We start from the raw sequence: 15,484 nt of genomic DNA, 5'->3' as shown, positions 1-15,484 counted from the left end.
GCTGTGGTTTTCACCGCTGCAGTGACTGCAAAAAGCAACGGAGTGAGACGTCTTGATTTCCTTCCTCTGAAATATTCACAGGCGGAGCTTCCTCCAAGCATTTTTCCCTTTGATAAATAAAGTATATCTGCACATTACATTACTCAGTCACCCCTCTCCGGCCTTGGAAATAGTTTTTACCAATGACTCAGTGTGAAAGCAAATAAAACGTTATAATAATGTCAGTTATCACAGGACAACACGTACAGCACAGAGCTTCAATATTTTACACGTACACACAGAATAACATAACGGCGACTCTTGGGTACTGGGTAAGCTGATGCAATTCCACAACTTTATTTTTTCAGTCACAGGAGCTATATTAAAAGAGAAACTAAACAGGAAACCTTCAGGAGTTTACACATCATGGAAGCACATGCGTCCGTAACAATAATGTCAAACAGCAATGTAGTGTGAGAACATGAGTTTATAAACTTCTTTCATACATGTCAACCTAGAAGCTCTTTTATTTTAGAGCAGAAAAAACATCAAATAGGAAGTATTGACTTTGTTCTTATGCATGTAAGAACTAAATACAGACAGAATAAACCAACAGTCATTTCACAAAGCCTTTTAACTACTATTAATACTGGTATTTGGCCTTGCTTGATAACAGTCCTCCAGCGCCACTCACTACCTTAGGAACGGGCAAACACCATTTAAACCAGCCTGTAAGACTATTTTAATCAGTCAAAAAAGGGGGCTTTTCGCTCCCTCCATAAAAGAGCAAGCAAGGTCTGCAGATACAGTCTACTCAGTCAAAGACTTAATAAAAAAAAATAAAAAAAATGAAGCATGTGTTCATCCAAAGTACATGCACTGCTGAAGAAATATATCAACCCATAGTACTGCTAATTAACTTGATTTTTATAGTTTGTTTAGAGCATCAGCAGTGCCAAACACCATGGCTAATTGAAGGGGAGAAAAGCAGGCAAGTGGACTAAATACTGTGGCTAGATGTCCTTATGGAAGCCCCAGAGCAATACAGTGTCAACCAAAACATGACCAGTCAGAAAAGACAGACAAGCATCTGTTGTCTGGGATATCCAGGGGTCTGAGAACAGAAGGCACATTCTGAACCTAACACCGATTATGAAGCATCACCTGTTAAAGCCCAGCACCTGAACTTAAGTGTAGTCTTTGTTATTGGAGCATTCCCAATTCATTTTTGGGCCCTGAGCCAATTGTATTGTAGCCCCTCAAACCTTAGGAGAAAACATAAGTATAAGTGTAGTGACTTTAGATTAGTTTTGGCAGAAGGTTGAGCACACAAGAATGATGTACCTTAAAAACAAACAAACAACAAAACAATGGGAACACACATTTAGACCTTGTTGACTACAGATGCTGACTCATCATGCACATCTGGCTTAGGGACCAAACCAGGAAAAAGTCCAAAGAATAGTGCATGATGTCAAAATAAATATCTGTAGAAAATATGGGCTGATCTGGAACAGCTTTACAAACTAAGGCACCAGCAAAGCAGCACTACTAAAATATGTAATTCAATAATCAGAGGGGTTATCTTCAAATTAAAAAAAAAAAATGCAGATATACTGTATATCAGTAGAAACTTTTCAGTTGGTGTGTCTACATTACTGAAAGGTCAAACCCTTTAAAAAGATCAAAATTTCAGTTGCTGGGTAACCTTTCTGGAAATAACCCGCAGCCTTGTATCATAACTACTGCTGTGGCTCGTGCTCATGGACCAAAGCCTGTCACAGTCTCCCACAGGAGAGGACAAACCAGTGAGAATGAATCCACATGTTAAATGTAGCTGATGTACTCATCTAACAATGTGTTTCTTCAGGCTCAACAGCATGTCAGCAATACTGTTTACTTCTGCACCAACACAAAAGATGATTCTTTTGAGATTTTTGTATTAAATAAGGAGCTTTAACTACTTTGGGAAAATTAATAATTACCTAAACACGTGGCTCAGTAAAAAAGGACATCATTGTTAATCACTGTATACAGCTCAAGCTAAAGTCTAATTTTCTGTTCATCAACATCATCATTACTATTATTTTTTAAACCTGCAAAACCAGCAAATCACTGCTGATGAAGACATTGAAGACATCTGCCATTCCAAGATGTGCTCGAATTGCCAACTTGTAGCTAATCATCACAGCTGACTGTACTCTTGCTATAAAAAGTACCTGGCTTACAAAAATGTGACTATGCCAAAAACGATGAGTTTACAACCAGTACTCCTTCACAAACCACAGGACATTTCTGTCCCTGCACTGTGAACAGAGAGGAGACACTGTGGCCGAGGAGTACTACGGTGTACTACTTTGTCTGGCATTTCTGTTATTTTAACCTCTTTCTATGCATATTCCTATGTGCACAGTTCCTGATTTAGATGCAGGGAAGCAACAAAAAAATAAATAAAAATTAAAAAAGGTTTAAGCAACATGCCACTTCTCTGCAGCAGATGGATGTAATCTGGTAACTACAGTCAGGGATGGGGAAGACACACTTAACAGTCAGAGATGTGGGATCAGTGGAAATGCATTACCCAAACTGCAGTGTGTATACTTCAGCATTTACAAGTAGCTAATAAAGACATATTTCATAAGGGCTTTACTCAGTTTTCACCCAAAGCCTAAACAAAATAAATTCTTGCAAGTCAGCCATTCTTTGTGAGGGGAGGTGCATAACTTAATGACATCACATCTCAGAAATGTGGTTTCTGTATTTGGAGAAATGGTCCTATTGCTAAGTATAAACTGACCCAGATCACAAGGAGTGACATAGATTGAAAGTTAGTATAGTGGAAAAGTATAGATCTATTTGCTGTAGTCATGATGTAGTGTCGACACACAGACACAGAGGGACAGCAAGAAGTGCAGTCCAAAGCAGTAAAGGGAACTGAAGAGCCTGATCAGCATTAAAGGAGCACGAGGCGTTTGTCTACACATCACTCGAGTGGAGCAGCAGAGATGCACAGGTTGTTTAAGGCACAGGCAACTTGCACAATCTTATCAAAGGTTGAGAGGTTCGACGTGCGCTCAGAGGCTGCGGTGAAGGCGCTCTCGACAGGGCCCGTGAGCATGGCGTACCGCTGCTTTACCATAGAGATCACCCTCTCCACATGCCTCTGCACGCTCACTGTCTCAGAGGAAGGATCAGCCAGCAATGAGCCCTCTGTTCTCCCATATGCTTCTCCCTGGTAGCTGTCAGCAATTTTAAACAAGGCTCCACGTGCTGCCACGGAGTCTCCAATGTCCAGGTCACGGCTTGCCAGTACGACATCGCCCGGGAGAAGCTTGCACAAGAATCCACAGCCCTCAGCCAGGCTCTTGTCACTGACGTTTCCCAGCACACCCCTAGAGACAAAAGTGACCACGCCTTGTGGAGCCACGCCAATCAGATACTTAAACACGTTATAACTTGGCCCCGCCCCCTGAGAGACCGGGTCCTCGAAAGGCACGGTGAAACAGTCTATGATGACGGCGCAGTCAGGGTGAGAGGCTCGCAGCGCAGCTGGCAGGTTTTTACGGAGCTCAGCTCTGGAGGGCCAAAAGACAGCCGTTGGCACCAGAGTAGAGGACATGATGCTGACCATCCGGTGAACTGTTCTGGTAACTGTGCCGACTTTCACGCCAAAGCGATAAGCCAAGTCCTGATTGCGGAGGTCCAGGCGGAGACGCATTAGTGTCAGCAGCAGCTGCTGGAACTTGGAGAGCTTGACGTTTTTCATTCCATCCATGTGAGGTGCCAGCAGCCACATGACTGTCTCTAAGACAAAGTAGTTGGGTAAACCAGTGTAAAACTTCACTTTCTCAGCATCATTCCTTAAGGAGTTCTCTGAGAGAGACATTTTCTCCACAGACTCCTTGAGGGCCTGATTCTCCCTCTTCAGGGCTTTCAAGATGTCATCAAAGTTCACCGGGACATCAGATGTCTGGGCAAACTTTCCTTTCTTGCTGTCACTCACAGACTGATCATCATTATCATCATCATCATCTTCGTCGTCATCGTCATCATCATCATCTTCAGTGCTGAGGGAGGAGGCACTCTCCTCTGCAGTGGTCTCCTGTTCCTTCACCTCAGGATGCTTTTCCTGGCCCTGTTCATCCACCGCAGACATGCCCTGGCCCTGGAGGAACAGCAAGGCATTGGCTGCCTCCACCCGTGCTTCCTGTTTGTCCACGATCTCTAAGGCACCCGGCTCCTTCATCTCTGGGCATAAGGGAGCCGCCGTGAACACAGAAGGAACATAATCCGGAGAGCGCGGATTCTTCACCTGTTTACCTGCATGTGAAAAAAAAGAATCTAATTCAAATTCATCTGTTTATGATACTTGTGATTTAGAGTGCTCTCTCATTTTGTAGCGTGCAATACATAAAATAACAAACAGTTGCTGTTGTTCAGTCAGTACATCCCTAATTAATTTTTCCTCTACAAACAAAATTTAAGCATGAAAATCTTTGCACACAAAAAGATTGCACACACCAGACAATAAAAACAAAACAAACCTAGCATTAAAATACCACGTACCATTAGCGGCATCTACTTTCATATATTTAGTAAACAAAATTTATAACCCATCCCAGCTGAATTAATTGCAGTAATGCTACATTTTATTTCCATCTGAACTTAGTTTCGTAGAGCTATTTTTTAGATATTCAAAGGCTTACAGCTACAAACACCGCCTTTTTCCAGTCATTTTAATCAGTGAGGGTTTTTACTATGTGATAGTGAACCTAAACATGTTTATTACCCGCTGCAGTTACACCGACTATGCCACTGTCCCTCCTGACTTCATGCAACCTTTGAACACAACACTGCACTGACAGCAAAAAAAAACCAAACTCCTTGGTTTTCTAGACACGAGTGTTTATGTGGAAGCCTAGCAACATCAGTATGAACTGGTTTACTTTAAAAACAAACAAAACAAAACAAAAAAACCACACAGGGGGACACTTTTAGGGTTCAGAGTGGTTTTGCCTTCATACCTGAAATGAAGTGAGTACTACAGAGCCGACTGCCGTCGTTCGGCACCCAGCCCTCTCGGTTCACAGCAGCTATCCAGCGCTGCTTCCTCTCGGGGTCCCGTGGGAAACGGTAGAAAGATAAGGTGGTGCCTGGTGTCCTTCTGTTCCTGCAGCCTGCCACCACACAGGTGTGAACCATAGTAAGGCCACGGAGAAGCGTGGAAGTGTGCGCTGCAGTTTGCTGGGTGTTTTGACTCCCAAAATGGTGGTCTACCAGAGGGCGACAAAAAAACTGTAGTTCCGTCATCAACGGCCGTTAGCTTTCGTCACTCTGATTGGACCATCTCGGGACGACGTCATTGAAATGCGATCTTCACTCACGCCGAGAAGCAGAAACGCTAATGTCCCGAAATCACACAAATGGTTAATTTGCTCTTTTTTAATTTTCGAAAATGAACATGACGAAGGAAAAAACAAACCACAGCAACTGGAAACAACCACAGACAGTATAAAACAGATGCAATATACCTGTAGCTTATTAGATCCCTCTGTTAATCAGCTCTGAAACTGGAGTACAGTACTTGGCTTTCATCCACAGCACACAACTGTGATACAGTAGCTTATTTCAATACAAGTGTGTTTAGACTGCACAAAGATAAAACTCACTAGTTATATTTGAAAAGCCAATTACCAATTTGTTAAAGATCAAGATAGTAGTAGTCACATGCAACACATCACAGCAATGAGCAATAAAAGTTCAGGATTTTCTGATTAACAGTCTCATTTGCTATTTTATTTAACTTTATACAAATGGGTAAGGACAATTAAAAGTGAGCTGTGGTAGATGGATAAACCATCTATAGTTTGACAATGCATATTCATGTGGCTGAATTATTAACACCCATTGGTTACTGCAAGTCATGTGTTATACTCCCGCTGCAGAAGACTGAGCTTGCTATTGATAAAAGTTTAGCCTTTTTAATCCAACAATGTCTCAATATATATCTTTATGTATTATACGAATCTGTACTACTTGTCTAAACAACCAGTTTCCATTTTATTGCATACAACCATGGAAATGCAAATTATTGACTCACAGGTCCATGTACTATTTACAATCAAAACACAAACCATATACAATATAAAGGATAGCTGCTTTCTCTGATTGAGTTCATTTGTTGGGACTCTTTTCATAATGTATGTTTTTCTTTGCTGTTTGACTTGATAGATAATCTTTGCCTGCAGCTTAAGTGCTTAACATCACATAGATTTTCGCCAACGGATGGACAAGCTTTAGATGTGTGTGATCAGTCTGTACACAGAGGTGTTCCGGTCTCCTCTCACATGCTTCAGTCTCTTGAGCTCTGTGAGACAGAGGATGTATACGGGGGCCTTGGTTCCGACACTGATGATCTTCTTCAGCTTCTCCATCTGAAACTCTGTTGTTTCTCCTGCAGAGGGCGCCACAGAAAAGGGACAGATTAGAGAAATGAGAGCTTGTTCACATGATGATTTGCTGGGATACCGCTAAAATAACAAACACACCATGTCTGTAAAAATCTGGCTTTTTGAAACGTTTCGGGGGCTTAAACTGGAGGAAATCTATTTGGTATACAATTCCAATTATGTAACTGATGATGGTAATTTTGTAGCTGAAACCTCACTGAAGCCAGATCAATGTAAAACTGATGAAACCAGGCAAAGAAACAAACTGACTGTTCTGCTAACAATAAAGATGAACAGCCTGGTGCTGGTAGCAAATGTCCTGAGACATTTTAATCAAGAGATCTGCAATCAGAGAAATAACAAACATCTCTTGTTTACTTTCCAAATATCATACTGTTATCTTGAGCACTGAGTATAAACAATTATCTGAAAGCACAACAGTGGATACAGCCATTATATGACCGTGTGTACTTTGAGAAAACGATGTAGATCTATTCAGCTGGGACCTAATATGCTCATTTCCAGCTTGACATGTTTATTTTTGGACTACATCAAGTTAACTTTGCATGATTCACAGCTTTAAATAACTGTTTATCTGAATGTGGCCCTTTGTGCAGCCCCCACAGTTCATCCAGTGAAAGGAGCAGTTTTAGCTTCCCTCCTTCACCACCATCCTTCCCAAGGCCACTTCCTTTTAAGCCAACTTTCTTCTCATGGGATGCTCCTCACAAACAGAGCTGTGCGCCTTACAAGAGCATATAATGGATATTTTCTTATGAGAAAAACACAAGTGAAAAGACAGCAGTTTGAAACCTGAGCGTTTGGGCTTACAAGGATCACCGACATCATTTGAAACTCTGGTCGTGTTTAAAATGAGCATCTACTATTGTAAGAGTATGTATATGACAGGAAAATATGAAATATGATGACAGGCTTGGTCGTATACAGATATTATATGTGATGTCCCCACGCTTTGATTTTAAAAATGGGACAAATCCTCAGATTTGAGTCTGATCAGGTGCTTCCCTGATGGTATTGTGTAATCAGTCTGAAGCAATCTAAAAGTTTAACACAGTACAGCTAGTTCTTGCTGCTATCAGGAACAATTTGACAGGTTTATGAATCCTAATTTCTCATTGGGGTTGTGTCAGGAAGGGCATCTGGTGTAAAACTGCCAAATCAAACAGGCAGCGCTACCTGCTGTGGCACCCGCTTGTGACAAGGAAGCAGCCGAAAGCAGCTTCTGTGAATCCAGATTTCTTGTTACTTTAGAAGCTCAGTTTTTTTAAACAATTAAACCATTTTTTAACCTCTCATGTTTGTAACTACAACGGGGTGGATTATAGATGATCTCCCATTGAGTAACCAAGGGAAACATCGCCAGCACAGACCTGTTCATTCCCATTTGGTTGTTTACTTATGCAAATAGCACCCTCTGCTGCTAATTAACAGTCCAAACTAACAGAGGATGACAGCTTTATTCAGGGAAGGATTTCAGCATAACCGTGAAAACTACTGGACGCTATTTTTAAAACAGGAAGCGCTCCTCTGATTTAATAAAGGAAATCTGTGGAAGTCCAGTGTAACTGCAGTAATCAAATCCAACTGAACAAAAGTCAAACCAGCAAGATAATTTGTTTTCCAAGTTTGCAGCCAATCTGAAAACCACTGTGTGTGAGATCACAGGTGTTTTCTAAACTACTGACCACGACATCAACACCACTGCCTCAGTGAGAAGTTTAAACTGCTGCGTCAGAGTCTCCGTTTCTCACGCACCTTGACTGTGGTGTGTCCTGTAGTACATTAATGTATGATTACATTCTTCTCCACTACAGTTACAAAGCTATTCAATTCAATTCAGTTTTATTAATATAGCACCAAATCACAATAGCTGCCTCTAGGTATTTGATATTGGAAGGTAAAGGTCTGCAATATTACAGAGAAAACCCCAACAATCAGAGGACCCCCTATAAGGAAGCACTTGGCAACAGTGGGAAGGAAAAACTCCCTTTTAACTGGAAGAAACCTCCGGTAGAACCAGAGTCATGGAGGGCGCAGCCATCCTCCATAACTGGAGCTGTTTAAACAAGAGCTGCATTCATCCATGACCCTGTGCACAAATATAACACTGACCTTGATACTCTGCCATGAAATTGTTGATGTTGTGAACCGTTTGGTTGAGGCTGTTCAGGCTCATCTGCCTCAGGTAGCTCGGTAAACTCTGGAACTCGTTCTCTGACACTTCAGGCAGACTTGCAGATCTGGGAGAGGAATGGATGGAAGGTGACACGTCACAATCAAAGTTTTGAAAGAAAGACTGCAGGCACGCATCATGTAAGAATGGATAAAACTGAGTGAAATAAAGAAATTAACACATATTTCATCAGGAGAGACTGAAATAAGCAACACAAAAGTTCAACATTTATTAAAAATATATACAAATGATATCTCATATCTAATATTTTACATTAATATTCTTCTCTGCTACCGAGCACCAGCCTGATCTGCAACTTTGGAATGGACACACAATAAAAGCTACTAATTTAGAGTTCATGAATTAAATATTGCCACCTATATCTATATTTCTTATTTTATAACGGGCTACCTGTGTTTCTTTTTGTCAGGCTTGACAGGTGGGTGTTCATTTGTCATTGTTGTCTTCTTCAACTGAGCCTGGGACACAAGCTACAAAATAGGAGGAAAGAGCACGAGAGGAAATTTCACAAATTATAAATGTTATGTAACATTTACGTCAACAAGGAACATGAATTTATCTGCAAACAGCAAACCTATGGATTTCAAAAGTGCTTTTATGGGACTAAACAAGACTAACTTTACAGATGTCCTGTGTGACAGAGCTCAGGTCTGGCATCTCCGGGGTGGTTGGCTCTTGGTAGTGTGCTCTTATACGAGGTGTCCCCAAGCTGAACTCCTGGGTGAGTCCATCCAACTCCAGGCTGTTGACATTGGGCTCCTTAGCCACCTTTTCATTCTCGCTGAACTTCAGGATTTTCCCATTGCTCTGTAAATGACAGGAAAAACTTTGACCTTTAAACATGTTTCATTCACATTTTGATAAATCTCATCTGTGCACAGGAATGAAAATCAAATGAGCAATTTTAGCTCATTTTTGACTTCATGTAAAACAACAGAATTTGTTTGCTAGTAAGATGCTTTTAATTTTTTTATTACACCTTTTTTCTTAAAAATTTCTTGTGGTGAAAAAAATATTTTGATATATTATGATGGACTGAAAACATTTTTTTAGAAGCTATATTAGTCTGTTACTATAAGAAGGAAGTTTCCCTTCTGGAGATTACAGTTCATTTTATTTAACCAACCTTTCATAAAATCTAGCCATACAGTGGGGCAAAAAAGTATTTAGTCAGCCACCGATTGTGCAAGTTCCCCCACTTAAAATGATGACAGAGGTCAGTAATTTGCACCAGAGGTACACTTCAACTGTGAGAGACAGAATGTGAAAAAAAAAAAATCCATGAATTCACATGGTAGGATTTGTAAAGAATTTATTCGTAAATCAGGGTGGAAAATAAGTATTTGGTCACCTCAAACAAGGAAAATCTCTGGCTCTCACAGACCTGTAACGTCTTCTGTAAGAAGCTTTTCTGTCCCCCACTCGTTACCTGTATGAATGGCACCTGTTTGAACTCATCATCTGTATAAAAGACACCTGTCCACAGCCTCAAACAGTCAGACTCCAAACTCCGCCATGGCCAAGACCAAAGAGCTTTCGAAGGACACCAGGAAAAGTATTGTAGACCTGCACTAGACTGGGAAGAGTGAATCTACAATAGGCAAGCAGCTTGGTGTGAAAAAATCAACTGTGGGAGCAATCATCAGAAAATGGAAGACATACAAGACCACTGATAATCTCCCTCGATCTGGGGCTCCACGCAAGATCTCATCCCGTGGGGTCAAAATGATCATGAGAACGGTGAGCAAAGATCCCAGAACCACACGGGGGGACCTGGTGAATGACCTGCAGAGAGCTGGGACCAAAGTAACAAAGGTCACCATCAGTAACACACTACAACGGCAGGGAATCAAATCCCGCAGTGCCAGACGTGTTCCGCTGCTGAAGCCAGTGCATGTCCAGGCCCATCTGAAGTTTGCCAGAGAGCACATGGATGATACAGCAGAGGATTGGGAGAATGTCATGTGGTCAGATGAAACCAAAGTAGAACTTTTTGGTATAAACTCAACTCGTCGTGTTTGGAGGAAGAAGAATACTGAGTTGCATCCCAAGAACACCATACCTACTGTGAAGCATGGGGGTGGAAACATCATGCTATGGGGCTGTTTTTCTGCCAAGGGGACAGGACGACTGATCCGTGTTAAGGACAGAATGAATGGGGCCATGTATCGTGAGATTTTGAGCCAAAACCTCCTTCCATCAGTGAGAACTTTGAAGATGAAACGAGGCTGGGTCTTCCAACATGACAATGACCCAAAACACACCGCCCGGGCAACAAAGGAGTGGCTCCGTAAGAAGCATTTGAAAGTCTCCAGACCTCAACCCCATAGAAAATCTGTGGCGGGAGTTGAAAGTCCGTGTTGCTCGGCGACAGCCCCAAAACATCACTGCTCTCGAGAAGATCTGCATGGAGGAATGGGCCAAAATACCAGCTACTGTGTGTGCAAACCTGGTAAAGACCTATAGTAAACGTTTGACCTCTGTTATTGCCAACAAAGGTTATGTTACAAAGTATTGAGTTGTATTTTTGTTATTGACCAAATACTTATTTTCCACCCTGATTTACGAATAAATTCTTTACAAATCCTACCATGTGGATTCATGGATTTTTTTTTTCACATTCTGTCTCTCACAGTTGAAGTGTACCTCTGGTGCAAATTACTGACCTCTGTCATCATTTTAAGTGGGGGAACTTGCACAATCGGTGGCTGACTAAATACTTTTTTGCCCCACTGTATTACATCTGACTTGTCATTTTGTTTGCCATAAAGCCGTGAGCATCTCTGGTTAAAAGTAAATGCTTTCCTGTTCGTCTTACGCTTTGTAAAGAATTTCCCAAAGCAGACTCTAGGTTGGGCATCACTGGCAACTGCTTGTCCTCTAAACCCGTGGTGGATATATCGGGCACATCATATTCCCAGGTGCGTTTGAAACCAGCTGCCCTGTTACAAGGTGGGGATGGAAGATCCAAGGTCTGGGTGTCATTATCCGTTTGCATAACGGATGGCTCAGGCTGCTGTGTGCTCTAAAAAATTAAAAAGGTGATGTGAAATTAAAATGTCAGAAACAAAAACACACAGTTACATTTTATTTCTTACCTTTTTGGTACTGACTAGTCTGTTCACGTACGGCGTTTGAAATGCTGGGACTTTGGGTGTGGCAGGTAGGTTGCCAGGGTGACAGGGGAATTCTGGGACACCAGTGCCTTGTGCAGTTGGAGACGAGTGACCGTTTGTCTTTTTGATCTTGAATCCCGGGGTACAAAACACAGGCGGCTCTGGTGATTCCAGCTTTTCAGCTGAAGGTAATCAAAACAATGTCACAGGAAGATATTTAGAACCATTTCACTGCAGTGCTTTCTCTTAACAGCCTGGTGCCGTTTCTCTACATGTGCTACTTTTATTTTTCAAAATACTAGGTATTTTAAATACATAGTATAGAATTTTTAATACCTTCAGGTGGCATCTTTGAAAAACAAGCAACATTTCAGATAGAAAATGGTGCACTGACAAAGCCTTGAGCTGTTTAATAAAAACAAATGTAGTTCCCGAGTACTTAAAGCTGATCATTTTCTATGAAAAGCTCGTTTTGGTCAGTGTTTTTTTATTTCTCTTTTGGACGTCAGATTTCGCTGAACAAAATGTTCAGTACACTTTTTTTTTCAGATCCAAGTAGTGAAAAAATCTGCACAAGTGTGATGTGGAAACTTGTAGTCTCCACTGGCTAAACGCTGGGGATTTTGTATCATTATTAAACTTAAGACAATGAAAACATAACCATATTCAAACATGCACTTTTTAATTAACAGGCATCAGAATATGTCATGACATAAGATTACTTACAACTTACTAATAAATAAATAGTAAGATATTTTAAATAGTTTATAACACTCGAAAAAACACTGTTTAGAAAATGTAAGATGAAAATAAATGCAAAGGGAAACATCTGATCATAAACTAAGTGCTGGATAAAGTCATGCAAGAAAAAGACAACTGAAGAAGAGAAACATCTTGTTTCCTGAATAGTAAAGACATCCGATTTCTTTACTAAAGATGTATACTTTATACATTTGTGTGAAAAAAACGTTTTCACTGAACTCTGTTCAGTCCTGTGAAAAGGTGAGTACACCGTTCCACAGAAACTAAGATCTTAAATAGCAGCTAATCAAATAGCATTCAGGCAGGGTGGTTATTTGGGATCGTTTTGCAGACACAGGTCCTGGACACCTTGAAGTCATTCATCGACCATGAATTTCTCTGTATGCCAAAGGATTCTAGAATCAAATGTGAGACCATCTGTCCGACAGACAAAGCTTGGCTGATACTGGGTCATGCAAGAGGACAACGATCCCAAGAATATCAGCAAATCAACAACAGAATGGCTGACAAAGAAAAGAATCAATGTGTAACAATGGTACAATCAAAGTGCAGACCTTAAGAGAGCGGTGCATAAATGGCCACAGACTTGATGTTGTAAAGAAGAGTGGGCCAAAATTTCTCCAGGACAAACTGACAGACTGATAAAGTTATACAGACAATTACTTCAAGTTATTGTCTGTATATTTACTTCAAGTTATTACTTCAAGTTACGGGTCTAGACGTGTCTACAAAGTACTGAATCATTGGGCGTACTTAGTTTTTAAACAGGACAGCGTAGAGTTTTGTGAAAACTTTCTCTTTTCCATGAGTGTAGATGACAGTCACCTATTGTGGGGTGAAGAAGAGCTATGAGGTTGACAGTTTCATACCTTTAGTCTGCAAACTGTCTATTAAACCGTTCACTGGTGGTTCAGTTGTGTCCTGTAATGGTCTGTTGAACAAGAAGAGACTCATAAAGTAGGAAAAAGCAGTTTTACACAGTAAAGTCTTAAAGGACCTGCAGTAGTAACACTACAAACCCTGAGTGTGGCCGACAGGGGTCATTATAGTTCATACCACTCTACCTTGGTTGGTTCTCAGTCTTCTTGAACAGATTCATGGTGAAGTCATTGTTCAGACACATTGTGTGCTCTGTGATGCCAAAGTCGTGCATCTGGGGTGTTTGGAGTTCGTAGTCATCCATTCGCAGGTTACATTTGGGGGTAATGGGCATGGGCGATGGTAGAGATGCTTTGAGTGAGGGTTGAGGAAGGTTCATCTCAGGCATTGGGGGAACTTCTGAACACCACTCAGTCCCAGCCAGAACTCTCCTTAGGTGCAGTTCAGACAAACCAAAATCAGAGAGCTGTGGAGTTCGCAGCACATCAGTGTTGGGCAGCTCTGGTTTTGGAGCCATTGAGGAAGGATTCCCTCCATCCTCCTCCTGATTTTCCTCTTCCACTGAGTCGTCATCTGCTTCTTCATCTTTAGCCTCCTCCGCCTGATCTTTAGGCTCTATACAAGAAAAAGTCACAATAAGAACACCATAAATGCATGTCGCTTTTCTTTTAAGTGAAAAGAAATCATTACACGTGATTACCAGTGTTATGTAGTCGTTTTGCCATTGTTAATACTTACTGGTTGATCTCTGGGTGTCACAGGGAGCTTGGTAACCATAGTTCTCGCAGTGTCTCTTCAGCCTCTCAATGTCCTTGAAGACTTTCTGGTCCATTACTCTACACGCCTTAATGAAGCTGCTCGCCTCATTATTCTTTGCTTTCTGCTGAGCCAAGGCATCCTGGATCTGTCCCTACCCGAGAAGAGACTAGAAGTGATGAGCACTCACCATTCAAAAATGAACCGCCCGACCAATTTACAATATTAGTCTTCAATAAAGATATTGCTATGAATAATCGGTTTATAAATGACACACAGATATTCCTTATGATGCTTGAAATAAGCGTCAAGTTAACAGAAGTCAAAGACGTGGAAAACCTTTGGCAGCTAAAGACTTTATATTATTCTCACTTCAGTGGAGAGTTCAACAATAGCAAAATGGTTTTACCTGCAGTAATACATAACGGGTAGTAATTTTGTAGGTAAAATCAATAGCGTTTTGTACGCAGTTACACAGCACAGAAATGCAATTTAATTTTTATGCCTTCTGAACAAGTGCACTCAGGCATTTCAAATGACAAGACTTGCTTTTATAACGATGCAGGCCAAACTGTATTTAAAAGAAAGGCAATAATTAGAGAATAACCACATTTATCTTGGCCTTTTGAAAGGGTCTGTCTCTGAGTTGGGAGCCACAGTATAAAGGATGTAAAAGTGTAATAGATAATCGTGCATCACCACAGTTCTACCTTTAATATGTTAAATACAAAGTTTGCCTAAAGTAAGATTTTGAGTGCAGGACTTTTGAATGCATTTGGTTAATTTTACATAACGCATTTAACGATCTTTGTTGCAGCTGCTGATAAAATATTGCATTGTCGCGCTAACCTGTGTATATGTCGCCACCTTTAGATGCAATTTAAAAAAAAAAAAGACGTGCTAACTTTTACCTTCAGGTTCCCTACGTCACAGTTCAGTTCATGATAGGCTCGCATCGCTCTGGCTGTCTTTTCTGAAATAGAAAAGAATTCATATTGAGATATGTGCGATGAGTTCACTGTAAGCGATTTAAGCAGCCTGTGTGTCAGCGTGTTTCTCACCGCTCTCGTCGTCGTCGCTGTTGCGGTTTTCAAATGCGAGCTGGAGCTTGGCAGTCTCAGATTCCAGAGTCACTGCCAGCTTTTTCAGCTTCCTGAAGAATTGTGTAGTCGAGTCCATTTTCAGGCAAAAGTCCGACACGAGCAAAAGCGCACTCAGTTACTCTGAAACCGACGTCAGACCTTCAAAGGCCGTTTGTTTATCGTTTCTATGTCGGCAGAAAGAACTAAATTTCAATTTTGGCGCCTCTTCCGGTATTAAGCGGAAGA

At 41.1% G+C, this 15,484-nt stretch overlaps 2 protein-coding genes across 2 annotated transcripts; both read right to left on the bottom strand.

Annotated features, from left to right (window-relative positions):
* Positions 1–305: 305 nt before the first annotated feature.
* On the bottom strand, positions 306–5,382 carry LOC309691443 (uncharacterized protein). Its single transcript, XM_082509090.1, has 2 exons — positions 5,004–5,382; positions 306–4,299 (listed from the first exon to the last, which is right to left on the bottom strand). Exons 1-2 carry the CDS (start codon positions 5,287–5,289, stop codon positions 2,963–2,965), a joined length of 1,623 nt encoding a protein of 540 aa, XP_082365216.1. The 5' UTR covers positions 5,290–5,382; the 3' UTR covers positions 306–2,962.
* Positions 5,383–5,406: 24 nt separating this feature from the next.
* Positions 5,407–15,477, bottom strand: ska3 (spindle and kinetochore associated complex subunit 3). Its single transcript, XM_082509089.1, has 11 exons — positions 15,218–15,477; positions 15,068–15,129; positions 14,139–14,310; positions 13,586–14,015; positions 13,391–13,452; positions 11,742–11,941; positions 11,462–11,668; positions 9,262–9,450; positions 9,034–9,113; positions 8,562–8,689; positions 5,407–6,433 (listed from the first exon to the last, which is right to left on the bottom strand). Exons 1-11 carry the CDS (start codon positions 15,333–15,335, stop codon positions 6,276–6,278), a joined length of 1,806 nt encoding a protein of 601 aa, XP_082365215.1. The 5' UTR covers positions 15,336–15,477; the 3' UTR covers positions 5,407–6,275.
* Between the last annotated feature and the right edge of the window lie 7 nt (positions 15,478–15,484).

Source organism: Aulonocara stuartgranti, assembly GCF_965226115.1.
Source record: "Aulonocara stuartgranti genome assembly, chromosome: 16".
In the NCBI taxonomy this organism is placed as follows: domain Eukaryota; kingdom Metazoa; phylum Chordata; class Actinopteri; order Cichliformes; family Cichlidae; genus Aulonocara; species Aulonocara stuartgranti.
Note: the sequence above shows the minus strand (reverse complement) of the source record. Positions and strands in the feature narration are given on the sequence as shown.

What these genes read in the sequence shown, in the direction of transcription:
- LOC309691443 (XM_082509090.1), bottom strand. Translation starts at nt 5,289, where the DNA reads ATGACGGAACTACAGTTTTTTTGTCGCCCTCTGGTAGACCACCATTTT. An exon ending in TAGTACTCACTTCATTTCAG is followed by an intron (nt 4,300 to 5,003) that starts GTATGAAGGCAA and finishes TTTCACATGCAG; the next exon opens with GTAAACAGGTGAAGAATCCG.
- ska3 (XM_082509089.1), bottom strand. Translation starts at nt 15,335, where the DNA reads ATGGACTCGACTACACAATTCTTCAGGAAGCTGAAAAAGCTGGCAGTG. An exon ending in TGACACCCAGAGATCAACCA is followed by an intron (nt 14,016 to 14,138) that starts GTAAGTATTAAC and finishes TTTCTTGTATAG; the next exon opens with AGCCTAAAGATCAGGCGGAG. An exon ending in AAGACTGAGAACCAACCAAG is followed by an intron (nt 13,453 to 13,585) that starts GTAGAGTGGTAT and finishes CTTGTTCAACAG; the next exon opens with ACCATTACAGGACACAACTG.